Raw genomic sequence first — 27885 nt, 5'->3', positions numbered from 1 at the left:
AGTGTATAGTGGTATTTCATGGTTGACTTCATTTGCATTTGCCTAACACCTAATGACGTTTAAGAGCTTTTCATGTGCTTATTTGCTATTTGTGTATCTGTTTTGGTGAAGTGTCTGTTCAAGGAGCTGACTCGTTCGTATGGGTTTAAAATGTGCCGAATCATCCACATGTCTGTCCCTGACTTCTCCCCTGAGCTTCAGATTTATATGCAAAGGCCTCCTGGCACCTTTGTGGAAATCCCTGATGGTGGCCTCCCCAGCATGTTCAAAACCAAAAGTGCCATCCCACCCCCAGTCCTGGGCTTCCCCAGGGGAAGAGCTAACGCTTGGAGGATTTACTACGTGCCAGACACCGTACTAAGTGCTTTCTTTACATGTTTTAATTAACTTAATCCTCACAATCATCCTATGAGGTAAGTGTGTTTTTACCTCCATTTTACACATGGGAAAATGAGACACAGAAAGGCTGACTGATTCTCCCAAGTTTGCAGAGCTGGCAAGTGGCTGGTAGGACCGTCCGGACACCTGAGAGTTACCCTAGATTCTTCTCTCTCTCCTCTCTGCATCTATTCATTCACTAAGGCCTGGACATTTCACCTCCTGAATATTTTATTTCATTGTCTACCTTCCTATCCTTATAACAACTGTTCTATTTCAGACCATCTTTTCTCTTGCCTGGACCATTGCTAAGTACCTTTTTTTAAAAAACTATTATAGAAAATTTCAACCGTACAAAAAGGTGAGACAATAATACAGCGAATATGTCCATTGCCCAGCTACGACCAATATAAACTCATGACCATTCACTTCACCTATACCCTCCACTCCCTGCTGCCACCTAACCTCATTATTTATTTATTTTTGGCTGCGTTGGGTCTTCGTTGCTGCATGCAGGCTTTCTCTAGTTGCAGCGAGCAGGGGCTACTCTTTGTTGCGGTGCACGGGCTTCTCATTGCAGCGGCTTCTCTTTTTGCGAAGCCCAGGCTCTAGGTGCGCGGGCTTCAGCAGTTGTGGCACGAGGCCTCAGTAGTTGTGGCGCACGGGCTTAGCTGCTCCACGGCATGTGGGATCTTCCGGGACCAGGGCTCGAACCCGTGTCCCCTGCATTGGCAGGCGGATTCTTAACCACTGCGCCACCAGGGAAGTCCCTAACTGTATTATTTTGAAGCGAATCTCAGCATATTAATACATCTGTAGATATTTCAGTATGCACCTCTAGAAGATAACTTTTAAAGAACATCATCACAATTACATGATTAGCAGTATTTATATTAATTATATTATATACTTAGCATTAGCAATACTTTAAATCCTCAACTATCGAGTCCGTGTTGGTATTAGTTATCTATTGCTGTGTAACTTAGTAGTTTAAAATAACAATAAACATTTATTGTCACTCAGTTTCTGTGGGTCAGGAATTCAGGAGCAGCTTAGCTAGTTCCGGCTCAGTGTCTCCTGAGATTGCAGTCACTTGAAAGCTTGACAGTTCCTGGAGGATCCGCTTCCCAGGTGGCCAATCACACTGGCTGGCAATTCAGTGCTGGCTGTGGCTTGGGTCCCCTCTGCAAGCACTCTCCACGGGGCAGCTTGAACGGCCCTGATCCCATGCCTGGTTTCCCTCAGAGCAAGTGCACCAGAGAGCCAAGGAGGAAGCTGCAATGCCCTTCATGACCAAGCTGCGTAAATCACACAGTTCTGCAGTATTCGTCCCGTTATAAGTACCAGCCTGCTTCCACGTAGAGGGTATGAATACCAGGAGGCCAGGATTCTTGAGGGGTGGTGGGCATCCTGGAGAATGGTTACCACAGGTTCAAGTCGCCCCAGTTCTCCCTCTCTCTCCTTCTCTCTCCTTTACAGTTGGTTTATTTGAATCAGGATCCAATTCAGGTCTACATCATTGCCATTTTCTTGATATGGCTCGTAAGTCTTAACCTCTAGGTTCCTTTCCCTCTATTGTTGTTGTTGTTTTTTAATTGCGTTCTTCCTTCTTCGCCTTTTCTTTTTCTTAAAAAAGAATCTAGGTTTGTCCTTACAGTTTTACTAGATTTTGTGGCTTGCATCCCCATTATGTCATTTAACATGGTCCTCTGACCCGTCTTCCCTGTAAACTGGTACTTGATCTAGAATGTAATATGCCTGAGATTCAACTTTTTGGACGTGTTGCTTACTTCCATCAGGAGGCATATGTCAGCTTGTCTCTTAATATGATGTTGTTGGCTATTGATTATCATCTCCTAGCTTCATTATTTCGTCAGTTAAAATAGTGATACTAATCCTATAATTCCTTCATGTAATAGCTGGAGTACTTCTATAGAGAGAAACATATTTTTTAAAGATGTTGGGGGTAAGAGTTTATTAATTGATTTATTTATTTTTGCTGTGTTGGGTCTTAGTTTCTGTGCGAGGGCTTTCTCTAGCTGTGGCAAGCGGGGGCCACTCTTCATCGCGGTGCGCGGGCCTCTCACCGTCGCAGTCTCTCTTGTTGCGGAGCACAGGCTCCAGACGCGCAGGCTCAGTAGTTGTGGCTCACGGGCCTAGTTGCTCCGCGGCATGTGGGATCCTCCCAGACCAGGGCTCGAACCCGTGTCCCCCGCATTAGCAGGCAGATTCTCAACCACTGCGCCACCAGGGAAGCCCCTATAGAGAGAAACTTTTACTGACTTTTTGATTACCCTGAAGTACAGTTTATACAGAAAAGAAAGGATAAATGCTGCTGTTTATTGACGAAGTGACTGGTTTCTAGCATCCACCAAAGCTGACCAATATTTTAAAAATATCATGAACTTTTGAGTTTACTGATGCTCAAATTATCCCATCTTTGGCCAGGAGGAGCCTCTTTAGATTAGCCCCCGAGTCCTTCTGAATGATACTACAGTAGTCACCTTTGACAGCTCCTTTGCTTTCTGGCAGAACATTATGTTCCAGGTTCATCTTGTACATTTCCTGGGCCATTTCTCCAAGGAGCTCTGCTTCCTTTTCGTGAGACAGGAGAGAGATCACATCTGGGCAGTAGTGTATAATTGCCTTTCAACTAGCCCCTTTCCCCCAGTCTACTCTCTAGTCACCTGAGATGTGAGGACATAAATCTGACCATTCCCTTGCTCAAGAAGCCCTTCAGTGCTCTCTGCTGCCGTCAGGACAAGGCCAGCTCCTTAGCACCAAACAGCAGGCCCTCAGTTATCGTTTACCCCCCTCTTCTCATTTCCTACTGGTCCGCTCCGTAAAATTTACAACCCAGCAATCGCACTCCCAGCACTCCCCATGCTGAATCACACTCCTGTGCCTTTTCTCATACTAATCCCTTGACCTGAAAACACCCACTCCTACCACTGCCTTTCTAACCTCATCCCTTGTCTCACTTGACTCAATCTTCGAGATTTCACCTTAGTTCAGGTTATCATCTCCAACACACTTTTCCCTGAACCAGGAGCAGGGCTCTCTCTGTTATCCATGGCCCTGTGTTTACCTGTAAGAACTTAATGTCTGCATGTAGCTCTCCTGCACTGCTCCGCCATGATGACTGAAAAGCAGTAACTATATCCACCTCTAGCCCCAGCATGGAGCACATTACCTGACACCAAGTGGACGCCCCCATCTGATCCCCTGCTTCACAGAACAGACCGTCTATTCTCCCAGCACAGACATCCTTCCACTTCTGCTGCCCACCGATGCCTTCCCCGCTCTAGCTCAGCCTGCAGGTCTGCTAGGCGTGGAACAAGCGGTGTGTTAACCTCTTCTGTTTAACTTGTGACTGATGGGCTAGTTGGGAGACTAAAAGGGAGCTCACTGCCCTGCTCTGGTTACAAAGATTGAGGGTGCAAAGATAGTACCTGAAACACCTCACATTTCCTGCTCCACCTCAGCTGGGGCCTCAGCCAGGAGTCAGAGTAACAGGAAGCTGTTTACAATGAGGGTGACAACCAGAGGGCAAGTGTGACAAAATGGAGTAACCTGACTGTAATGCAAATTTTGGTTTATAATCACATATATAAACTCTACGAGGACAAGGATTTTTATATTTTCACTGATGATTTCTACCGTCGGGAATAGAGCCAGGCCCAGTGGGTGACCACAGATATTGCAGACCACGGTACTTGCAAAATGAGTGAATTGTCATGCTTTTTCCATTATGCATCCCCAAATGGCAAAGCTTGGCTGTATACTGGAACCAACTACACGTGCTGCTACCGTGAACCCCCTATGATAAAGGCTGGGTAGGAGGAGGACCAGAAAAAGGCCTGGGCTGTGTATGGAACAGAGAATATCCCCAACATCTGTGGCAAGCTGGGGCTACAGACTGAGAGGCCCAAGTGGGGGGTCTCTTTATTTCTATTCATACCTAGAGCAAACTTAATCCTGTCCTACTCCCAGCCCCAAGAACAAGAAGTCAGACAGCACCCCAAACCTCCCATTCAGCTGTGGCCTTGGATTTCACACACACTTACACAAGGAAAGGTTAAGGAATTTTCTTTATTTTTTACAAATTAAGACTATGTAGATTCCATATATTTCTGAATCAAAAACACCTTTGTCTTCACAGTATGAGTTAGAGAATGCAGCCTGAGCTGGAAACCAAAGAACTCGAAAAGAAAGTGATAATTACAGTGCTTACTGTATTAAAAACCTGTTAGGCATTTTCTTTAAAAGTAGTTTTTTATATCTTGTCATTCTTGGCACTGTTTCTAAAGAAAAACTCCTCATCCCAAGCAAAAAAAGCACAAGAGGTGGAGTTTGGCTTCAGGAGATGTAACTCAGATTCTCAGGCCTAGCAGAGAATCAACAAATGTAGGAAGAGTTGCTACTGGGGGCTGAACGGGAAGGAAATCCCTTTTAGTAAAGTCTCAAGCCACAGGCTGGAGACAGCAGTTAAATCAGAGGGCAGCATCCTCTGCAGCAGCGAGCCATTCCGAGTGGCATGCCACTCCAGGAATCACACAGCCTGGGAACAAAACTGTTTCACGGGATGGCACAGTGACGTGGTGCGCTGTGAACCAGTAGCCACTGGGTCAAACTGTGTACTGGTTGTGAACAGGGAAAGCCAAAATGGTGTCCTACTAGCAATGAGTTTTCGATGGCTCAGTTCCCCTTACGTTGAAGCCCTGTGAGTAGCCAGAGCTGCAAATGCTCCCAAGGCTGCCTGACCTTCTGTGCCAGCTGTGGCTGTGGCAGCTCACAGGGAAGGAGCTGGTGACCCCGTTAGTACTGCCCCCCCCCCACACACACTTGCAAACACAGAGCTGTAGGAAAGCAGAAGTCTTGCAGGTTTGGTCGCCCAGCCCCTGCCTAAAGAAGGCTGCAGATTTCCAGAAACAGGTGAACAGACCAAAACCTGAAGTGCATCTGTAAAATGGACATGTATCTACTGCCCCAAATCTCTGGCTGACACTACCTATTAGTGCCCAAGATAAGACAAAAACGCACCTAAGGACTGTTATGAACGCTGCCTCCCAAGCCGTCACGGCCCGTGCCACTGGTGTGAACAAAGACCCACTCAGTTAAGGGGGAGATACTACTCTCCCCTGCCCCAAACAGGCCCTCATCTGGGTCTGGCAGGATTAGTCACAATTACCTCAGAGGCTCAGCCATGCCCCTTCTCTATCCTTCCTCTCCCGGGACCTTTAATCACAGCCACCTGGTAGAGGCCACTCAGTAACCAAGGTAGTGATCAACTAAACAAAAAAAAAGGGCAAGTCTGGGCACTCTACATTATATCTTGCCATACATAATCAGCCACTTCATAGATGCTGACAAGAATTTCCCTTTGTGCTGAAACCCTCCCACCCCACGGATGGAAGGCAGGCAGATTCCAAGGGCCAGACAAGGGAGTGGAAAAGGAACCCACACAAATCCACACTCCTTCCGTGACGGCAAGGCAGGAAGGCACGTCTGCCAGAGCAGCAGTGACTCCGGCAGCTCAGGGGAAGCGAAGCACCCACCAGAAGAGGCTTTTCATGTTCTCTGCAGGGGTCGGCGGCTCAGACATAATAAGCCTGAGTAGCAATGGGACCAGCAAACGTCTTTCCAATGGAAAACACACTGCCTAGTCCCATAGGAAACGCGCATAAAGCAAACAACGCTGCGGGAAGAAGGGCCGAGCAAGGCGTCTCTACCGAACAGTTCAGGTCCACTGGGTGAAGCGCAGTCGCGAGGCGGACTCTGCAGATCCCGCTCATCACGGCGGACTGGCTGCCTGAGCAGAGGAAGAGGCTAGGGGTGGGGGATGACAGAAAAGGGAGCGGGGAAGAACCCCAAAAATATGAAGCCAAACTCCAAACTATAATTTGCTAATCAGTTTTTTGATCAAAAAATTCAAAACAGAGAAAACCACAAAGTACAAAAGCTTTTCTGATGCTTTTCATTATCACAGAACACGCCACCTGTAATGTGTGCAAAGAGGAAATGAGGGGCAGAGGGAGAGGAAGTCAAACTGGGGAAAGCTGGATGGTCATTTCACTTCTTCTCCTTCTTCTTATCCTAGAAATGGAGGAAAATTACCCAATTAACTTCTGGCATTGACATTTAAGCTAAAACTCTTGAGTCAGCCGATACCTCACTGCCTTTGGTTAGTGATTGGAAGGGATCCGGACAGTAAAAAGGGAGGAGAGATGCTCCTTCAGTATAGGAGGAACTAAATCTTAACCATCTTCTGCTGGTGGTCTCCCAAGTTGCTACAGACTTGACAAGAATAAAGGTTAAGCAGCTGTTCCCGTTGCTACCCCATGAGTAGCTAGGTGGGCTGCCTACCCACTCCTGGCTACTCACAACCACGACAGCTCAGATCCCAACCACTGAAGGCTGCAGACCAGCGGTGTACCCTAAAATAACTAAACGAGAGGCCAAGACCAAGCCAAGATCAACTTTCCATTAGGCCTGAGAAGAAAGCATAAATCCTCAGCATAAATCAGCATTCGAAATAATACAGTCCAGTTGAACTCTTCATTGCACTGGGGGAAGCCCAGAGTATCACTACATGGATGAAAAGGATGTTGTTTTGACTGAAACTGGAGGACCTGCTTGGTCCTCAGTCCAATCGCGGTACAGACCAGACAGAGGACCACCAATCCCATCTGGTCAACTGCTTCCATCACCACTGTACCGACTCACATTCCACCTTAAGTTCTGTAAAGAAAGGCCTGTGCTTTCATTTGTTCCCCTACTACTGGAATGGATGATGTCTGCCACTTACTAACCCTATATAGAATGCCTCTCTTGAAAAAAATTAAGACTAACAAATGGGTAAAACTGGCCTATTTCTAAAATATATATACAAAAGCTGGTGGTATTATATAAATCCTCTAGGATATCTTTTTGAGTCACAACTATCTTTACAGCCTTTAAATTCCTCATATAGTAGATTGTTTCTTGTTGCCACTAAAGCTCTTTTCCTTTTGATACTAATCTCAGGGATTCATTTAAAAAAGAAAAAAAAAAAAAAGGATGATTTTTACTTGTTCCTTTTTCTCCGACAGCTAAAGACTTCTAGTTGAACTCTTACTCAGCGGCCTGCCTTACAGTTACCCTGGACCCACACAGTGTGAGCAAGTTCTCAAGCTTTAAGTACACATAGATGCTGAGCTCAGGAGCCAGTCTTTCATCTTTAGGTGGTGCTAACCTTCTCATTCATAGCCAGGATCATCATGAGTTTTCTGAAGAGAGTAACGAAATCTAAGAAGAGGTCAACGCAGTGCCTGAAAGAGAAGAACCAGGTCACAAACTGCACTTCCCACTTTCCTTTATCCACAAGCCCACAAAGGTGCAGAACACAGAAACCCTGCCCCAACCCCAAGAGTCAACTTCACCAGCACTCCACCACCAACTAAGTAAAACTCTAGTGTCTGAGATCCTCTTCAACTCAGCGAAGCCATGGAGCACAGAGAAAAGAAAATTTAGACTCTGCAGAGGCCTAAGTCTGAACCCTGGAACTACCATTAACTAGTTGAGATTCTGAGAGGATTACTACATTAAAAAAATTATATGCATATCTTCTTCTCATTGTTAAAGGTTTAAAGAATACAACAGTATTAAGAGTAAAAGGTGAAAGATTCCTTTCCCTCTCCTCTGCCTAGAGGTAACCACTATTCAAAGTATGGATAATTAAATACATATTATTAGTCCAACTTTTAAAAATCTGATGTCTTTCAGGAATTGAGGGAAACGACGCTTTTTAGTGCACAGTTCCAAAGCCATGGCTATCCGACCACGTATGCCCCTGCGGCCACAGAGGTCAGCCAGTGCCATCTGGGCCACTCTTATTCCTACCGATGTGGAAAGAAAGGGGAGTCAAGCAAAAGATCATCCCAGAGAATGAGAAAAGAGTCGGCAAATGGAAGAGTATGCCTCTCCACTTCATACGCATTAAAGACCAGGTTTCACACTCACCAGATATAATCTTTATCTCCATTTTCAGCCTTTTCAATAATGAGCTGAGTATCAAAAAGGACAAAGCCACACATGACCACCAGTCCCACATACAGGTTTGCCTAACAAAAGAAGAATGAGATGAGGTTACCATGTGGTAGATATTGTAGAGAAAAAACAGCCATACCTCTTTCTGGCCCTTGGCCACCTGAAAGTACATCGAATGCTAACCCTACTGACATTAACATTCGTGGGAACTGAAGCCCACAGTGAAGACCATATTACTTCCCTAGGTACAATTCTGCACTTATTTTTTCAGGTCACTGGAAGAGCTTCCATCATTTTAACAAGGAGCCACTGCTGGACTGGCTTTAGAAAAATGATCTCTGAGCAAACCATCTCCACTGCAATGTCCAACCCCTGTTCAGTTTGTATTTCCACCTGTAGCAGAAGGCTCCGTCCTGGGAGGGTGAGTGGCGGGTCTTCAGGAGCACTGCCCCACAAAGATGAGAATTCTTAGTCTATCTTGGCTATAGGGGGTTAAGCAAGAAAAAGAAATGCAAGGTAAATGGCTGCTGCAAAGGTATATGCAAATCTCACCTGGAAAAGCCAAAAGGATCCGAAGAAAAGATTCCCCAGGGAAGACAAGAGCATCAGGCTCATGGCCGACATCAAGACACCTGTAAGAGAAGACGAAAAGCCATCTTGAGAAAAGCCAAAGCGAAGCAAAGCAATCCCATTAAGGCCATTCTTTACTTGCCCCCCAAAATGAAGGCTTTCAATTTCAACCCAACAGTCACAAGTTGGAGGCGAGGGGAAAGGTCCTAGTGAGAATTCTGGCTAAAGTGGAGACTCTCTCCCTATTTTCCAGTCCACACATACCTCCCAGAAAGAGGTAGCTACGGCGCCTGGCATAGAGTGCACTCAGGGTGAAGCAGGTGAAGATCATTGCTGTGCCCAGGAAGGCGGTGGGAAGGATGCTGTTAAGGGAAAAGACCATTATATCAAGGGCTACAGGTATATAACCTATACTTAGAAGGTATATTTAGAAGGTATATTCATAAGACACTAGTAATAGTTACCTGGGGTTGATGGCAATGCACAAGTCCAGAGCAGGGCCCAGGCCAACTCCTAGAAAACAAAAAGCCGCAGAACACAGCATTAACACCAATTTCTGAAGAGGATTCTCATCCCAAAGCTGATCATCAATAGCATGGGCATGCCTACAGTCCTAGAAAACAACAAAACAAGTGGACTAACGTAATTAAATCTTTCTCTCTTCCATCCTTAACTGTTTTCCAGAGAACAAATACTCGACTGAGTTATTTATGGACAGACCTGCACAACTGTCCCCTTGGCTGAAAATCATAGATGACCCAGTAGGAATAGACATTAGGAAAAATGAAGCAGGCATGTCAAACATTTTCCAGCTAAATTATAAGGCTGCAAAACTCTGAAGAGCAGTGATGTGAGACTGTAATGTAGGCCAGATCAGGAATTAGATGAAAAGGATAAAGAGCAAAGCAGTGCCTTGTGGCCAACAACCTGTAGTCATGAAGGCTGACTCCCTCTGTAGAAGAAAAGGCCAGACCGGTTCTGCATGGACACCTGCCAACAGGAGGGTGCAGCGGCAACCTGTGCCAGCTCCAACATCTCCTCTACTCTGGCTTTTCTCTCCTTCTGATAATCCCACCCCTTTAATACCTTCAAAAACTAGCTTTCCCTGATCTAAAAATCTTAATCTCTAAATCCCTTCCTTTCTACAATTTCTTCAACACTGTATAGATTAGACGCACTCAGAACGAGTTGTACTAACTCAAATGTTGCTTTGCAAATATTTTTACTATGTACTTTGAGACCTGTTTTCCTTAATGACAATTCTAGAAGATCTGCACTTTTAATTCTTTTCTTGAGAATCAGCAAAGTGCCCTGTAGGATGGATCTCAATGTATGACTTTAATTAACTGTCCACAAGATTCAGAACAGATGCTCCTATGATAGTTGCCAGTGTGAGTTCAACTAAGTCAGATCCTTGGCCTAGTTTAGTCCCATGTCCACCATTAACAAGCTATGCTACCTAAGCTCTTAAACCTCATTCATTCAAGCACACAAATGCTTATTTTTGGATACAAAAGTAGAAGTCACAGACACTAGTCACAAAGAGCCCTCTAGATGGGGAAGCAAGATGCACCTATATGAAATAAGAAAGCAATACAAGGCACACTCAAATACAAGACAGGATGGTACAGTGTGCCAGTTGGGGTGCATCTGAATAAATATATATCTTGGGCCTTAATCTAAAGAGATACTAAAAATAGTGTCCCTCCCTCAAAATTCAACCAATCCCTTAACGTACCTGTAAGGAAAGCAAATCCAGCAAGAAGTCCCAGTCTTTTTTGCTCAGTTTCATGGCTATGAGGTGTTGCCATCAGCCAAATCATCAACCCCAGGGAGCCCAAGGCAGAGAGCAGGCCAGCCTGTCAGATCCAGTCAATAATTAAACACTTGAAAGTATCAAATTTATTTTGCAAGAGACCTTATTGGGTTCAAATATTCACCTGGACTTCCTAATATTTGCTTCTAACCTGGAGGCAGCAGAAAAGGCAGTGAGGGCTGAGGAGAAAAACCAGAAGCTTGAAGGACAAGGTCAGGACCATGGTGGATGCTGGAGGCAGTCCATCAACTGTAACTGCCCAAGTCAAATTATGAGTCTGACCCAAGAAACAGAAAAGATGAATCGAAGTGACAAGTGCTTGAAGCATATTCCAATCTGCAGAACAAGTAGGAATGACCTCTCTTTGATCACTTTAAAACACACACACACACACAAATGTATATACACACACACAGAAAAAACTGAATCATTGTGCTCCCCCCTCAAATTCATGTTTAAATCCTAACCCTCAATTTAATGGTATTTGGAGGTGGGGTCTTTGGAAGGTGATTAGATCATAAGGGTGGAGCCTTCACAAAGGGAGATTAGTGACCTTATAAAAGAGATCCCAGAGAGCTCCCCTGCCCCTTCTACCATGTGATGACACGGGAGAAGCTGGCCCTCACCACAGAACAAATCTGCCAGCACCTATCATGATCTTGGACTTCCCAGCCTCCCAAACTCTGAGAAACGTTTGTTGTTTAAGCCACCCAGTTTATGGTATTCTGTTATAGCAGCCAGAATGAACTAAGACAGAGAGTAAGAACCAAAATGTTAAGTTAATTTAGGATAATGGGATTATGGAGTTTTATATTTCCTTCTTATCACTAGTCTGTTTTCTAAATTCTCTACAATGAACATGCATTAGTTTTATAAGAAAAAAAATTTTGTTTTAAAGCAAGTGGGAAAAGTTACAAGCATTAGAAAGAGAGGAAAATCATCAAGGATGTATGTAGACACCAAAGTTTCTTCCTTCTTTTAAAGGTAGAATCAATCCTCAGTTTTCACAGTAGTTCTGCTCTATACAGCCACTGTAAGCAATGAATCAGTGATACTGAACAAATGCTCCTGGAGGAAGTAAAGGTTTAAGCTCTTTCGAGCCTCCTGTCACATTTTTATCAACTGGTCAATACAAAACCTTGTCGTATATGTCTTTTCTGTTTAAAGACACTTGGATATATACTGTCGACTCATCAACATAGAACTCGTGCCCAGCCGCACTGTAATTCATGCCTGAACAAAGCTTATCTAACACACGTATTTTCTCTACAAGGCACATCACAGTCTTGCACTTAGTAATACTACTCAGCACTTTTTAGCACTATGCCTGAGGCCATTTTAAACATCAAAATCACCAAGAAAAATTATAAAAATGCCGAAAATGTGGCACTAAATAGACTATGAAAAAGACACTTGTTTACAGTATGAGAGCTTGAAAGAAGGCAGTGTTGCCACATTCAACCTCAACTAGAACATGGTGCAATGGACAGCTCGAATTTTTTGCCAATCTGTGTATGGCTGCAAAGGTCCATAAAAACACCATTAGAACTGATTTTAGGGTTACAAATGAATTTTGCTGAGTAGGTAGATCACAAATACGGAATCCATGAATAATGAGGATGACTATATTTCACTATATTACTTTAAAAAACAAACAAAACACAACCAGAAACCAAAAGGGCCACTTTTGCCTAAAAGGTAGAATATGTTTTAGTCTGAACTCGAGGGATCAAAGCCCTATCTCTGAGTGTCTAGAGCAATTTTTCACACAGCCTGTGCCAGGAGGTGCCTGAGCGTGGGGATGCCTGATCATGCCACTCCTCAGCAGTGCCAAATGCCAACAAAGCTGCACCCCTGTACTTACACTAAAAAGGCCACTCCAAAAGGGACAGGTCTTGGTTAGTGAGCTTCAAACTTTTCGAGTATTCCTCAACCATCCCTTTTATTGCTTCTAGCCAAACTCAAACTCTCACTCAACAAAGGAAAATGAGTTTCTCAAAGAATAAAATGGGCCAAATCCTTAAAGGTCTCAACCCTGTCTCTCCTGATAATCATACAATCAGTGTTTTGTACCCCAGTACTACACAGTCATTCAGGCAAAAAAAGAGGAAGAAAAGATAAAAAGGTTACTGTGCAAAACCACCCCAGCACGCAGACCTCTCCCCAGTGGGTGGGGGTCTTGTGTGTCAGCAGCATACCATTCAGTGTCAGGGTCAAAACATCCTGTTTTCAGCATCTAGAGAGGGCAGAGTTGGCAGAAAAATTAAATGGTTCTGCATGTCCTGATTTACAACTGGCTCTGGCTGGGTTCAGATCCCAAACTACTGAGAAGTATTAAGGAAGGACATAGGCTTGTACTACCCTGCTGAGCTAGTGTCTTCCTAATGCGATTTGGGCCACAGCAACTAGAGGAGAAAACTGCTCTTACCTGAATGAAATGGGTGACCACATGGACATAGGCCCCGGCAGCCGCCACAAACATACAGAGGGCAAAACTGGCATAGACCTTCTTCAGGTGCTGCTGCGTCGAGGGGGTTCTAGGAAACAATGTTAATAATGGCCATTACTCCAGGACCAATCTCATCTCTAAGCTAAGAATAATTTTCCTTCTTCTTCCCAGGGAATATGTGAAAGTTTTGGTACAATAAAAAAAGAACGCTTTGGGGGCTTCCCTGGTGGCGCAGTGGTTGAGAGTCCACCTGCCGATGCAGGGGACACGGGTTCATGCCCCGGTCCGGGAAGATCCCACATGCCGCAGAGGGGCTGGGCCCATGGGCCATGGCCGCTGAGCCTGCGCTCCGCAACGGGAGAGGCCACAACAGTGAGAGGCCCACGTACCACAAAACAAAACAAAACAAAACAAAAAAAAGAATGCTTTGAAAACTAGGTTAACAAACAGAAAATCTTAAATGCTGAGGAAAGCCCCAATGCCCAAACTATGAACAATCATTACCCAAACTAAAATAACTAAATGGCTTTCCAGCGACCACACCGCAGCCCTTAGACTTTGGGTGCTTTTATCAGATCCTCTGGATTCTAGCAAAGTTAGTATGTTAGTTTACACGTACAAAAGTTAATACACCAGGAAAAGGAAAAGAAACAAGATATAAAGGGAAATGTAATAAGAAAGTACAGTTAAGGTCAAAGCACTTACATGTGGGAAAATTTAAGGAGTGCATCAAAGTTGATCTTCCGATCAAATATGTTCATGATGCTAGATTCTGTGGGACACAGCCTCCACTCTGTGGAATCAAGGAAATAAGAAAAGTAATTTTAAAGATACAAGGACACACAAAATAACAAACAACTTTCTTATGAAAAACAGCAACATACAAGTTTGGAAAAATGAAAGTTATATCTAAAATCTCACTGCCCTAACACCACCATTTGCATTTTTATATATTTCCTTCTAGAATACATTTGCAATCATACACAACCATTTTAAAGGGGACAGAGGAACCCATCTTCTTCTCCCCAAACTGTTTCATTACTAGCATTTGATTTCTATTCTTTCAGAAGATAACCTGCCCCTTTAACATCTTTTTGTTTTTTCCTTCGGTACGCGGGCCTCTCACTGTTGTGGCCTCTCCTGTTGTGGAGCCCAGGCTCTGGACACACAGGCTCAGAGGTCATGGCTCACGGGCCCAGCCGCTCCGTGGCATGTGGGATCTTCCCAGACCGGGGCACGAACCCGTGTCCCCTGCATCGGCAGGCAGACGCTCAACCGCTGCACCACCAGGGAAGCCCCATCCTGCCCCTTTAAAAGACAGTTTGTTTCTTTGAGAAATTCTCTATTAGCAAGCTAGTTAAAGGGACCCAGTCTTACTGGAACATAAGGCAACTTGTCATTTTTTCAAGATGCCAGAGAATTCCCTCAGCAAAGGCACAGAAGTTTAAAGATAAAGAAGAAAAATTATAAAGCTGGATCTGACACTAGGGCTTGCATTTTTTAAATATACATTTAGAAACTTCCCACCCAATGCAATTTAGAACTGAACTGTAAGGGAGCCACAGTTTTAAAAAGAGGAAAGTTCCTCCATGAAAAAGAAATTTGTGCAGAGAGAATTTTTTAAAACACAATCTCAGAACCTTTCTTACAGAAGAGTGGGAATAGTACAAGGAACTTCTGCACACTTCACCCAGATTTCCTAAATGTTAGTGTGTCACCATACCTGCTTTATCCCCCCCCTCTATATAGCAATATATGGAGACCTTTTCCTAACTATGCAAGACAGAATGCCTCTTTACATCTAAACACTTCAGTATGTATATCCTGAAAACAATGATCAAAATCAGTAAATTAACAATACAATACCATTACCTAATCTACAGACCTTATTCAGATCTTGTCAACTGTCCCAAGTGTCAGAAAGGGCATTTTAAAACTGAACTACAACCAGGTTACCATAAAGTCAGGATCTTAAGTTTTGCTCTCTCCCCTATCTCACATGCAATCCTAAATAAACACATTTAACCTACAGAACTAAAAATCTAATCAAGAGCTTTCATCCTTCCTAAATATCAATCCTCCAGATTCTTATTAGACCCATAATACCCATTCATTTCAAATCAGCCAAAAACAGTGGAGAGGAGGGGATTAAAGCTAAGTTGTTTCAAAGACAGGCCTACTACTCACACCCATTCTATCGGCACCTAGCCCAAAACTCAGCAAAATTAATCCAGGCAATAAAAGTAACAATCCCCAAAATGACTTCCCGAGGAATTCTGGGCCAGTGGAAAGATGCCATTCTTAGAGTTCACAAGCATCACTACCGCGTGTTTCCTGAGGCTCTCTCTCATATATGGAACAATTACAATGGCTGGCTTGCTTTCTCTGATTTCGTCTTTCCTTTCTCACCAACATCCCTACTCACCTCAATTGTATTGTTAGTTTTGTTCTTAAGGATAGATACAGTGAGAAGCTGCAGAACCTACTAAAGCTGTTCCTCTCACCTCTAAGTCACGGGGTTCTGGGCCCTCTTGATCTAGATGGTGCAATGGTTGCAGGCTTTTGCACGGCCAACCAAAGCCTTCCATAACCATGATGAATCCATCCTCTAGAGAACACACTTACAGGATGGCAGAATCCAGCACCTGGAAAGTGTCTTTGTTTAAAGCTTCCATTAACCGCCTTAATGACATCCCTAGACAGAACTTGCAACAGCACTGAAGCAACCTTCAGAGCCAAGTTTCTCAGTATTCACAACAAAGCTAGAGTGCCTCTTGCTTCCAATTTCAAGAGTTGAAGTGTGTGTGGGGGGGTGTGTGTGTGTTAAATCCGCAAATACCCTGGGGATTATTAGTCAGAAAGGGGCAACACACTGTAACCAGACCCCAATGAATGGAAACTGTGCGAGGGGAGAATGTCAGTTTGCTCTCTGGCATTTCCAAGGGGGTACTGACTGTCTCTCTTACAACTGCTGATGGAAAAACCAAAACCATCAAAGGTTGTGAGGGTAGGGACAGAGGTATCAAATATGAATTTCTCCATGATTTAGTGCCTTGCAATTTAAAATCATTAAAAAATTAATTAAAACCAGTTTTCCAACATTACTACCAACTCTAAAATTTAAGTGAAATATGTAATCACCAAATTTTCTAGATGCAAAGGTACACAGCAATTTTAGTAGCAGCAGCTTCATGGGGAAAAATGCAATAAAATATACATTTAATAAATATGATATGATGTATATATGACATAATTTCAGAACTGTTAAAATTAGAGGAGAAAAAAGTTAGGTCTTAGAATCAAGGAAATATATGACAGTTTGCTCTCGGTCTGTTCTAGACAGACAAGAACTAACATACAGGTAAGTAATGAGTTAAAACTGTTCTTAGGGCTTCCCTGGTGGCTCAGTGGTTGAGAGTCCGCCTACCGATGCAGGGGACACAGGTTCGTGCCCTGGTCCGGGAAGATCCCACATGCCGCGCAGCGGCTGGGCCCGTGAGCCATGGCCGCTGAGCCTGCGCGTCCGGAGCCTGTGCTCCGCAACGGGAGAGGCCACAACAGTGAGAGGCCCGCGTAACACAAAAAAACCAAACCAAAACAAAAAAAACTGTTCTTATAACTTTTGCCAGATAGACTAAACTTACCAGTTTTCTATCTTAGCCTCAACTACTTGTGCTCAGAAGCTGTAGAGAAAAGGTATCTACGTTTCAATGGTTCATATGCAAACTCAGCTGAACAAGATTAAATTGCATTCATAACTCAAAAATAGCAGCTCCCATACCAAAAGTATTTTCAGTCCCAGGGACAGACAGCTCTCAACAGGGCCTGAAGTATTCAAAACCATTAACCAAGTAACTCGGCTAACATTCCAGAGGGGCCCCCCTAGTTAAGCGAAAATCTCGGTTTTAAAAAAAAGTACAGGGAATTCCCTGGCAGTCCAGTGGTTGGGACTCCGCATTTTCACTGCCAAGTGCCCAGGTTCAGTCCCTGGTCAAGGAACTAGGATCCTGCAAGCCATGCAGCTCGGCCAAAAAAATAAACAAAATAAAAAATAAAAATAAATGTAAAAGTACATTAAAATGATAAATTTTATGTTATATATATTTTACCAAAATAAAGGGAAAACGTATACTACAAGTTACTCAAAAATTATTCATTATAGGACTCCCCCTAACATACACTGAAGCCCATTACGGAACGGATACCAGCAATAGTCTGTCTCACCCTGGACCCCAACTCATACAGAGTTCTATACTCAAATCTAAAAGAGGGAGGTGGACAGTGCCTCAGAGACCCATGGGAAATTTGCCTGCACTGCATTTGTAAATGAGAAGTAAATGTTCAGGTGTTTCATAACCAAATTCCTTTAATTTAGTTTAGAGACTCATTTTATGCCTTCATCCTTTGAAAGGCAGGATACCAAAACTTGTCAAACTTTGTCATGCATATATTGCTCAAGCTTTGTTGGAAGTGTCACCATCCGTGGTTCCCCAGGCCAGCCTCTCTGCCAGAGCCACCCGAAAACAAAACAAAAAACTTATTGCACAATAGGACTTCCCTGGTGGCGAAGTGGATAAGAATCCCCCTGTCAATGCAGGGGCCACAGGTTCGAGCACTGGTCTGGGAAGATCCCACATGCCATGGAGCAACTAAGCCCATGCGCCACAGCCACTGAGCCTGTGCTCTAGAACCCGCGCGCCACAACTACTGGAGCCCATGCACCTAGTGCCCGTGCTCCACAACAAGAGAAGCCACCACAAGAAGCACACACACCGCAACAAGGAGTAGCCCCAGCTAGCCACAACTAGACGCAACGAAGATCCAATGCTGCCAAAAAAAACAAAAACAAAAAAACCCTTACTGCATAGGTTTATCAAGATAGAAAAACTCAAGTAAACACACTGTCCTGAGTTACGTATTCCTGGAGTCTGCTTTTGTTTGAGGAGGGAAGGGCAGCAGGGGCAGGTAGGAGGAGACAGATATTCTTATCAATTAACATCTTTGTCTTCTTACATATTGTTAAATCTCTTGTTGTTTTCTAAGAATCTTCCTTACCCATGTCCTAAAACAAAATATTATCAACAGCCAAGCCTTAAATTAAAAAAAAAAAATTCTTCTCAATCTTATTCCAACAACTACTAAGTACAATGCATATGAAACATGGCCAAGTGGCCAAAAGCTATGCAAAACAATCATGCATTTAGTATTCATTTTTAAAAAATCCTTGCCTTTAACAAAGAAAAGCTTGCTGACTCCTGGCTCCAGCCGAGAAGCTGCCTCAGTGTATACAATTTACCAACATTAAACCAACCAAAGAAACATTGTTCACACATTTAATTAAACATTCAGTGCACGAATTATATGATTCTTCATTCCTGTTGTAGTAATTCAACCATCTTGAATCCTGTTCCCACACCCCCAAAAGGGACCAAATTGATACTTGAGAGAAGAAAAATCTCATGTGGTTAAACAAAAAAAGGTGGTGGTGGTGGGGGGGGAATTGTAATTTTTTTTTAGTAGTTCTTTCTACTGAATAGTTTGTAGACTCTACAACCATGTCCCTAGCATAGTGGTTAAGAGCACAGCCTGCTGTGTTGGAATCTTGGCTACTTCCTTAGCTGTGTGATGGAGCAAGTTTCTGGCACTTAACCTCACTGTGCTTCAGTTTCCTCATTTGTAAAATAGTAACACTTAATATTCCCTACTTCTTACGGATGAGGACTAAGTGAGATAATACAACGTGCTAAGACTAGTGCTTCGTGCTAAGAATAGTGCTTTATGCTAAGAACAGTGCTTCGTACATAAGACCAGCTCAATATATTAACCATTGTTTTTACTAGTGTAATTCATTACTCTCATGTCCTCAGTGCACGATTTTCCCCCTTTTCTTAAATTTTTGTTGTTGTCTATAATCATTTAATGAATGTTCCAAACACACCCTTCACAGGCTACAGGTGATGATTTTCCCTTTTAGAAGTCTAGTTTTAGGGACTTCCCTGGCAGTCCAGTGGTTAAGACTTCACCTTCCACTTCCAATGGAGGGGGTAAGGGTTCAATCCCTAGTCTGGGAGCTAAGATCCCACATGCCTAGTGGCCAAAAAACCAAAACATAAAACAGAAGCAATATTGTAACAAATTCAATAAAGACTTTAAAAATGGTCCACATTTAAAAAAAAATCTAGTTTTAGAAGACATTTATCATAGGCCTAATTTACATATGCTCTGTATTTTAATTTTTTATATGTATTATTCAAGAATTAGAAATGAAAAAGGAGGGGCTTCCCTGGTGGCGCAGTGGTTGAGAGTCCGCCTGCCGATGCAGGGGACACGGGTTCGTGCCCTGGTCCGGGAAGATTCCACATGCCGCGGAGCGGCTAGGCCCGTGAGCCATGGCTGCTGAGCCTGCGCTGCGCAACAGGAGAGGCCGCAACAGTGAGAGGCCCGCCCCCCCCAAAAAAAAGAAAAAGGAGAAGTAACAACTGACACTGCAGAAATACAAAGGATCATGAGAGATTACTACAAGCAGCTATATGTCAATAAAATGGACAACCTGGAAGAAATGGACAAATTCTTAGAAAAGCACAACCTCTGAGACTGAACCAGGAAGAAACAGAAAATATAAACAGACCAATCACAAGCACTGAAACTGATTAAAAATCTTCCAACAAACAAAAGCCCAGGACCAGATGGCTTCACAAGCAAATTCTAACAAACATTTACAGAAGAGCTAACACCTATCCTTCTCAAACTCTTCCAAAATACAGCAGAGTAAGGAACACTCCCAAACTCATCCTACAAGGCCACCGTCACCCTGATACCAAAACCAGAAAAAGATGTCACAAAGAAAAGAAACTACAGGCCAATATCACTGATGAACATAGATGCAAAAATCCTCAACAAAATACTACCAAACAGAATCCAACGGCACATTAAAAGGATCATACACCATGAGCAACTGGGGTTTATCCCAAGAATGCAAGGATTCTTCAGTATACACAAATCAATCAAGGTGATACACCACATTAACAAAGTGAAGGAGAAAAACCATATGATCATCTCAATAGATGCAGAAAAAGCTTTTGACAAAATTCAACACCCACTTATGATAAAAACCCTCCAGAAAGTAGGCATAGAGGGAACTTACCTCTACATAATAAAGGCCATATATGACAAACCTACAGCCAACACCGTTCTCAATGGTGAGAAACGGAAACCATTTCCTCTAAGAGCAGGAACAAGACAAGGTTGGCAACTCTCACCACTATTATTCAACACAGTTTTGGAAGTTTTAGCCACAGCAATCAGAGAAGAAAATGAAATAAAAGGAATCCAAATTGGAAAAGAAGGAGTAACGGTGCCACTGTTTGCAGATGACAAGATACTATACATAGAGAATCCTAAAGATGCTACCAGAAAACTACCAGAGCTAATCAATGAATTTGGTAAAGTAGCAGGATACAAAATTAATGCACAGAGATCTCGTGCATTCCTGTACAATAATGATGAAAAATCTGAAAGAGAAATTAAGGAAACACTCCCATTTACCACTGCAACAAAAAGAATAAAATAACTTGGAATAAACCTACCTAAGGAGACAAAAGACCTGGATGCAGAAAACTGTAAGACACTGATGAAAAAAATTAAAGATGATACAAACAGATGGAGAGACATACCATGTTCTTGGATTGGAAGAATCAACACTGAAAATGACTATACTACCCAAAACAATCTACAGATTCAATGCAATCCCTATCAAACTACCAATGGCATTTTTCACAGAACTAGAACAAAACATTTCACCATTTGTATGGAAACACAAAAGACCCCGAATAGCCAAAGCAATCTTGAGAAAGAAAAACAGAGCTGGAGGAATCAGGCTCCCGGACTTTGGACTATACTACAAAGCTACAGTAATCAAGACAGTATGGTACTGGAACAAAAACAGAAATATAGATCAATGGAACAGGATAGAAAGCCCAGAGATAAACCCATGCACATATGGTCACCTTATTTTTGATAAAGGAGGCAAGAATATACAATGGAGAAAAGACAGCCTCTTCAATAAGTGGTGCTGGGAAAACTGGACAGCTACATTTATGAATGAAATTAGAACACTCCCTAACACCATACACAAAAATAAACTCAAAATGGATTAAAGACCTAAATGTAAGGCCAGACATTATAAAACTCTTAGAGGAAATCATACGCAGAACGCTCTATGACATAAATCACAGCAAGATCCTTTTTGACCCACCTCCTAGAGAAATGGAAATAAAAACAAAGACAAATGGGACCTAATGAAACTTCAAAGCTTTTGCAGAGCAAAGGAAACCATAAACAAGACGAAAAGACAACCCTCAGAATGGGAAAAAATATTTACAAATGAAGCAACTGACAAAGGATTAATCTCCAAAATTTACAAGCAGCTCATGCAGCTCAATATCAAAAAAACAAACAACCCAATCCAAAAATGGGCAGAAGACCTAAATAGACATTTCTCCAAAGAAGATATACAAATTGCCAACAAACACATGAAAGGATGCTCAACATCAGTAATCATTAGAGTAATGCAAATCAAAACTACAGTGAGGTATCACCTCACACCAGCCGGAATGGCCATCAAAAAATCTACAAACAATAAATGCTGGAGAGGGTGTGGAGAAAAGGGAACCTGATTGCACTGTTGGTGGGAATGTAAACTGATACAGCCACTATGGAAAATAGTATGGACGTTCCTTAAAAAACTAAAAATAGAACTACCATATGACCCAGCAACCCCACTACTGGGCATATACCCAGAGAAAACCATAATTCAAAAAGAGTCATGTACCATAATGTTCACTGCAGCACTATTTACAATGGCTGGGACATGGAAGCAACCTAAGTGTCCATCGATGGATGAATGGATAAAGAAGTTGTGGCACATTTATACAATGGAATATTACTCAGCCATAAAAAAGAAACGAAATTGAGTTATTTGTAGTGAGGTGGATAGGCCTAGAGTCTGTCACACAGAGTGAAGTAAGTCAGAAAGAGAAAAACAAATACTGTATGCTAACACATGTAAATGGAACTAAAAAAAAAAACTGGTTCTGAAGAACCTAGGGGCAGGACAGGAATAAAGACGCAGATGTTGAAAATGGACTTGAGGACACAGGGAGGGGGAAGGGTAAGCTGGGACAAAGTGAGAGAGTGGCATGGACATATATACACTACCAAATGTAAAACAGATAGCTACTGCGAAGCAGCCACATAGCAGAGGGAGATCAGCTCAGTGCTCTGTGACCACCTAGAGGGGTGGGATAGGGAGGGTGGGAAGGAGATGCAAGAGGGAGGAGATATGGGGATATATGTGTATGTATAGCTGATTCACTTTGTTATAAAACAGAAACTAACAAACCATTGTAAAGCAATTATACTCCAATAAAGATGTTAAAAAAAAAATATATATATATATATAATTGAATCACTAACTCACAGCTAGCTACATCCTGAAGGCATAATATTTACCCAAATGAGAGAGTAAAATTAAATGGGGGGGGAGGGGGAGTCTAAGAAAATTATAAACCGGAATTTGAAGGAACCTGGTAAATCTTACTACTGATTAAAATGACTTTTGTTTAAATGGCATGCCTCTCCTCTGGCACATTTACACGGTACCTCCTGTCCCCCAGGACCACAAAGGTGTTTTGAGACAGCCTAATGACCACTAAGTGATAATGTGATGTGGTAGAGAATTTGATGAAGTAAATGTTTATTAGCTTGATGCTTTCCTTGCAACCCCTAGGAGGTAGGTCAGTTTGATTTCAGGAAATCCAAGAAATTCTGTCTCGACTAGGGCTGGGCTTTGATTGTCCTAGATTTGGACTCTAGATGTCCCAGCCCATCCCTTAACTTGAACCAAAATCCCTGGATTAGGTAACCCTGAATCTCTAGGAGGCTGCCTCAGAACCAAACCAGTAACTGGAGATGGAATGCCTACTTCCTTCAATAAATTATTATTATTTTTTGCATCAAACTGACACGCTTTGCTGAATCTCCCTCTCTATAAGCACAACTGTTTGACAGACACTGAATCGCAGAACGGTCCCAATGTCCTAAATACATAATCATCCTCCAGTATAAACCAGCAATCCCTGCCCAATAAAACCATATTTAGCCCAAATGAGAGTAGACATAGATTAGGACAAACAGCACACCCACTCAGCCCTCATCCTTGAAGCCCTTTTTTTCCCAAGTGTTCTGGATTCCAGTTAATTGTTCAGGAACTTTTCTCACACTTTTCCCTGTAAGCACCCCCCCACACTTAAGTCTCTAGAGTAAATCTAGACCCCCATCATCTAATCAAGTGTTGCGACCACAAATCAACATTCCCCCGCTGGCTCAGAGAGGAGCCTACCTTAATAGAGGGCCACTGAAGTGGCCCTAAAAACCAGTCTCTACAGTTTTTCTCTCCTTGGTTTGAATACTGGTTTTGAAAACAAAAATGAGTATGTATAATATAAAAGCTACTTCATGAAATTTGGTTAGAAACTCTAGAGGAAAACAAGGTGGAGTAAAAGACACTTCTAGCGGATTCTACAGCCAAGTCAAAGTAGCAAAGGAAAATTTAGCAGGATAGTGCCTCAAGAGAATATTCAGTGTCTTCCCAGAGGAGACTCATACCCTTGGGTAGTTTATGAAATAAAGTGAAACTCTTCAGGCTAGCAATAGTACCTTTTATAACAATACCACTGACTGCATTTATATGAAATTAAACAAATTTCAAAGTGTTTTATTATATACACTATTCCCTTTGACCATCACACACATGAAGAAAGGGCAAGAATGATTAGTCCCACTTTAAAGTTTAAAAAGTAAGTTCAAAAAGGCAGCATAATAGTGGCACGAGCACTCGATTTGGAGTCACAAGTCCTGCCATATTCTACCACATAACTTTGGGGAAATCATTTTACCTAAGGTCATCTAGGCTTCCTCATCTGGAAGGATGATTAGCTAACACCTGCTCTACTAAGCTCAATGAATGCCGATAAGAAAATCTGTGTGAAATTATTGTAAAGTGCTAAACACTTTACAATGGACATTAAATGGACATTAGTACTGACCAACATCAGAAAGTTGAAATAGTAGAGCCACGGACTTCCCTGATGGCGCAGTGGTTAGGAATCCGCCTGCCAATGCAGGGGACACGGATTCGAGCCCTGGTCCGGGAAGATCCAACATGACGCGGAGCAACTACTGAAGCCCGCGCGCCTAGAGCCCGTGCTCCGCAACAAGAGAAGCCACCGCAAGGAGAAGCCCGCACACCGCAACGAAGAATAGCCCCCGCTCGCCGCGACTAGAGAAAGCCCACGCGCAGCAACGAACACCCCTAATGCAGCCAAAAATAAATAAATAAATAATTATTATTTTTTTAAATAGTAGAGCCAGAATCAGGTTAGGGGTCTTCTGACCTCTCAACCCTAGTGCTCTTTCTACTATTACACCCTACAGCTGAAAAGCAAGTTTTCCTATAGTTTCAGCTATAGGTCAAGAGAAATTGTAAAACAACAAACATATGTTGATTCCTATTATACTTTTCTGCATTTTTCAGCATTTCTACAGTAAGTACGAACCATATGCATAAATCAAGAAAAGACGTGGAAATGCTGACCAAATATCTGGATTAATTTTACCTTTCCTATTCTTTAGGAGAGTGAGACTTCACTGGATCAATACTGGGGAAGGGAGAGAAGGGAAGAAAGAGGGTACTAAGCCAGGTTTCCACAACAAAATGAATAATGGAAGAAGGAAACTCTGAATCCAAATTACAGACTGCATTTCTGAAGGATTCAACCATTCTGACCCCACTGGAGGAAAATGGCAGAGAATCTAAATGTCAACATACTCTTGAAGCCAGGCCAAAAAAAAAATTAGACAAGGAGGAATAATAAAACACCAAAGAGGGTAAATCAAATAATTACGGAAATGTGTTTGCAGAAGCTGTAAGAAATGTAGTTATGAAACTTTTATCTTTCTTGAACTTAATTCTTAAACTACACATACAACCAAAAGATAAACTTGAAATAAATAAGTAACTAGAAAAGCCCATTCGCCACTAACCTTTAACCTTGAAATTTTTGTCTATGTTTCAGGCACAGTCAGCTCTTCTACGTGATTACACATTCACAAGTTAACTATTACTGGAACAGAGACTCAAGTTCAGAAAGGTTTTTGTTGTTGTTTGGTCAATGAAAGGCTCATGCGGCAGGCAATGCAACCTGGGCTGGCACCGGGCTGCAATTCCTCACTTAATAAACACACAAAAATACCACAGCTCCAGCAAGTACGTCCAAGAAAAAAAGAAAAACAACCGCCCAACGACGCCTTTCCTGAGCGGACTTTGAGAAAGACGCCCACAAGGCCCAGGACCAAGCAAAGCTAAAGCCACCTCACCTGTCCAAAGGTAACCAATCAGACCAGAGCGGGGCCGCCCTGGGGGCCTGGCAAGCCAGGCCTGGCCCGGGTCTCTCCTCACCTCCCGCCTCTGCTGTTGGCTTCCAAGTAACTAAGGAGCCTCGCGGGTCACAGAGGAGTGTGACATCACCCGCCCCGCCGTGACAGGGCAGCCTGCCGGACCAGGCCCTCCTGAGTCCCAGCCCCCGCCGCTCACCCAAATGGGGCCCGGCCAAGAGGACCCCCAGGAGGCCAGGGATCTGTCGGGTGGGGCGGCGATGACCACAAACCCGTAAGGTTTCGCTTTCATTCTCCTCGGAAGGAAGGTGCGGGGGACGTGCCCTGAATTCAAGGGATCGAGGTTGGGCCTGGGCCGTCTACACCGGGCGGAGGAGGAGGAGGGACGCGCAATGCGGGGGGGGGGGGGGGGGGGGGGAGAAAGAAGGCCAAGAAGGAGCCTTCGCTAGCGCTAGCATGCAGAATCCGCGCCTTGGACTCGTCCCCGCCCCTCCCCCGCTCCGGTACGGTTGCGCAGGCGCGGTAGTAGTTCTCGTTTTCCTCCCCTCCCCGCCTAGCTTTCCGGAGTCCAGTTGTCGACCAGGGCCCACTTTCCCCAGGATGCAGTCAGTCCGAAAACGGAGACTACTCCCACTCTTGCTCAAGCAACAACTGCTAACCCTCTTTCCATTTCTCACTCCCGGCTTGCGCAGTCCTAGCTTCAGACGTACCTTCTGACCCGCCGCTCAGCAGCCCAGACAGCTCTCCTACCACCGGATGTGCTTCTGACTCTCCCAGGGTCCGCTCCGGACTCTTTACCTCGCGTCCGCCCCTCGAGGGAAGCCCCGCCCCCGCGTTCCGCTTAAGGCAAGTCCTCATTGGCCGTTGGTTGCATTTCTGCCTTTCCATTGGCTGTACGTGCATAAACAATGGCTGCTTACTTCCGAGCCATTTGCTTGACGCCCGTGTCGATCAAGACTCTAGCCGCCAACCAGCGTCGTAGCGAAAGATATCCGCCCTCTTCCCTCATAGTAAGAAAGGGTCGCGGTCCAAAGCCGCCTCTAGTGGACAAAAAGAAGAGGGGCAGGCCCCACCCAAGACACAGGGCAAGTAATTCAGCCTCCGATACGCGCGGTGGGATAGCACCGCGAAGTCCCGGGATTCTGGTCATGGACTGTTAAAGGGGGAAAGAGATTCAGAGAACACCTATAAAAGCGCTCTCACAAGGGCCAATTTACCGTGAATCTAGTGAAGCCGGGCTCAGCGCATTCTCCAGGAACTCGAGGAGGAATTAGCAGCCCCATTCTTGCATCGGACGCACGGACCTCACCCTGGAAATCACACTCTAAGCCTAAGTGGTGGCCCTGGGGTCTTGGGCGGGGCCAGCGGGTTGCAAGGACCACCTCCCCATCCACCTTGCTTGGGGGAGGTGGGTATTAGTGCAGTGGGTGGGAGGGGAACGAGTGTGGCTATCTGGCTGAGCTGCTCTGGCAGCCCTGAAGAAACTAAGCCAAGGAAAATCAAAGGACTGGAGCTCCCCGAGGACAAGAAGCAAGAACTTATAGTAAGGAGTTCTGAGACAGATTTAAAAAAAAAAAGTTTCTGCACTATCAATTTTTTTCAAAAACTTTTTTTTTGCTAATTTATCTGTCTAGTATCGCTTAATATCTTATAAAAATAATACAACATGGTCATACGAAGAGGCAAAGAGTATGCAGCCAAAAAAAGTAGAAAAAGATAAAAAAGCGTATAGTGGTTGACAGGCAATTTAGTAATAATAATGTGGGTTTTTTGAATTGTGTTATGTTTGTGGTTTTGTCAGCATTTTAAAATCTGTAATGGTTTCTTATTCTAAATAAATATTGACTTTATTACATAATTTTGTGTTCTTTTTCTTAAATACAGCCTTATAATTGTAGATGTTTGGGACTGCACAAAACATAGATCCACCCCTGCCCCTCATTTTACAAATAAGGAAACAGGCCCATGGACAGAAAATGTTCTGGCAAAATAAGAGAACAAATTTAGATTAAGCATTTGATCAGTGAAGATCAAATCAGAATGCAGGATTTAGGAAACTGCTTTCTAGAAGGATAGAATAGCTTTTTTTTTGGCCGCATCTCCCCGACCAGGGATGGAACCCAGAACCCGGGCCCTCAGCAGTGAAAGCGTGCAGTCCTAACCACTGGACCGCCAGGGAAATCCCTAGAAG

The 27885-nt window shown here is 43.5% G+C and overlaps 1 protein-coding gene across 1 annotated transcript; it reads right to left on the bottom strand.

Annotated features, from left to right (window-relative positions):
- Positions 1–4451: 4451 nt before the first annotated feature.
- On the bottom strand, positions 4452–26497 carry TMBIM6 (transmembrane BAX inhibitor motif containing 6). The gene is made up of 10 exons (XM_060024737.1): positions 26405–26497; positions 13947–14034; positions 13221–13329; positions 10715–10835; positions 9441–9489; positions 9241–9338; positions 8959–9038; positions 8380–8480; positions 7613–7688; positions 4452–6474 (listed from the first exon to the last, which is right to left on the bottom strand). Exons 2-10 carry the CDS (start codon positions 14000–14002, stop codon positions 6451–6453), a joined length of 714 nt encoding a protein of 237 aa, XP_059880720.1. The 5' UTR covers positions 14003–14034; positions 26405–26497; the 3' UTR covers positions 4452–6450.
- Positions 26498–27885: the final 1388 nt, after the last annotated feature.

Source organism: Delphinus delphis, chromosome 11 (genome assembly GCF_949987515.2).
Source record: "Delphinus delphis chromosome 11, mDelDel1.2, whole genome shotgun sequence".
Classification (NCBI taxonomy): domain Eukaryota; kingdom Metazoa; phylum Chordata; class Mammalia; order Artiodactyla; family Delphinidae; genus Delphinus; species Delphinus delphis.
This window is presented reverse-complemented; position numbering and strand designations above follow the sequence as displayed.

Coding starts and splice junctions, on each gene's coding strand:
- TMBIM6 (XM_060024737.1), bottom strand. CDS start 14,002: ATGAACATATTTGATCGGAAGATCAACTTTGATGCACTCCTTAAATTT. Junction 9,039..9,240: donor TAGCTACCTCTTTCTGGGAG/GTATGTGTGGAC, acceptor CTTCTCTTACAG/GTGTCTTGATGTCGGCCATG. Junction 6,475..7,612: donor TCCTGGCTATGAATGAGAAG/GTTAGCACCACC, acceptor CTCCATTTCTAG/GATAAGAAGAAGGAGAAGAA.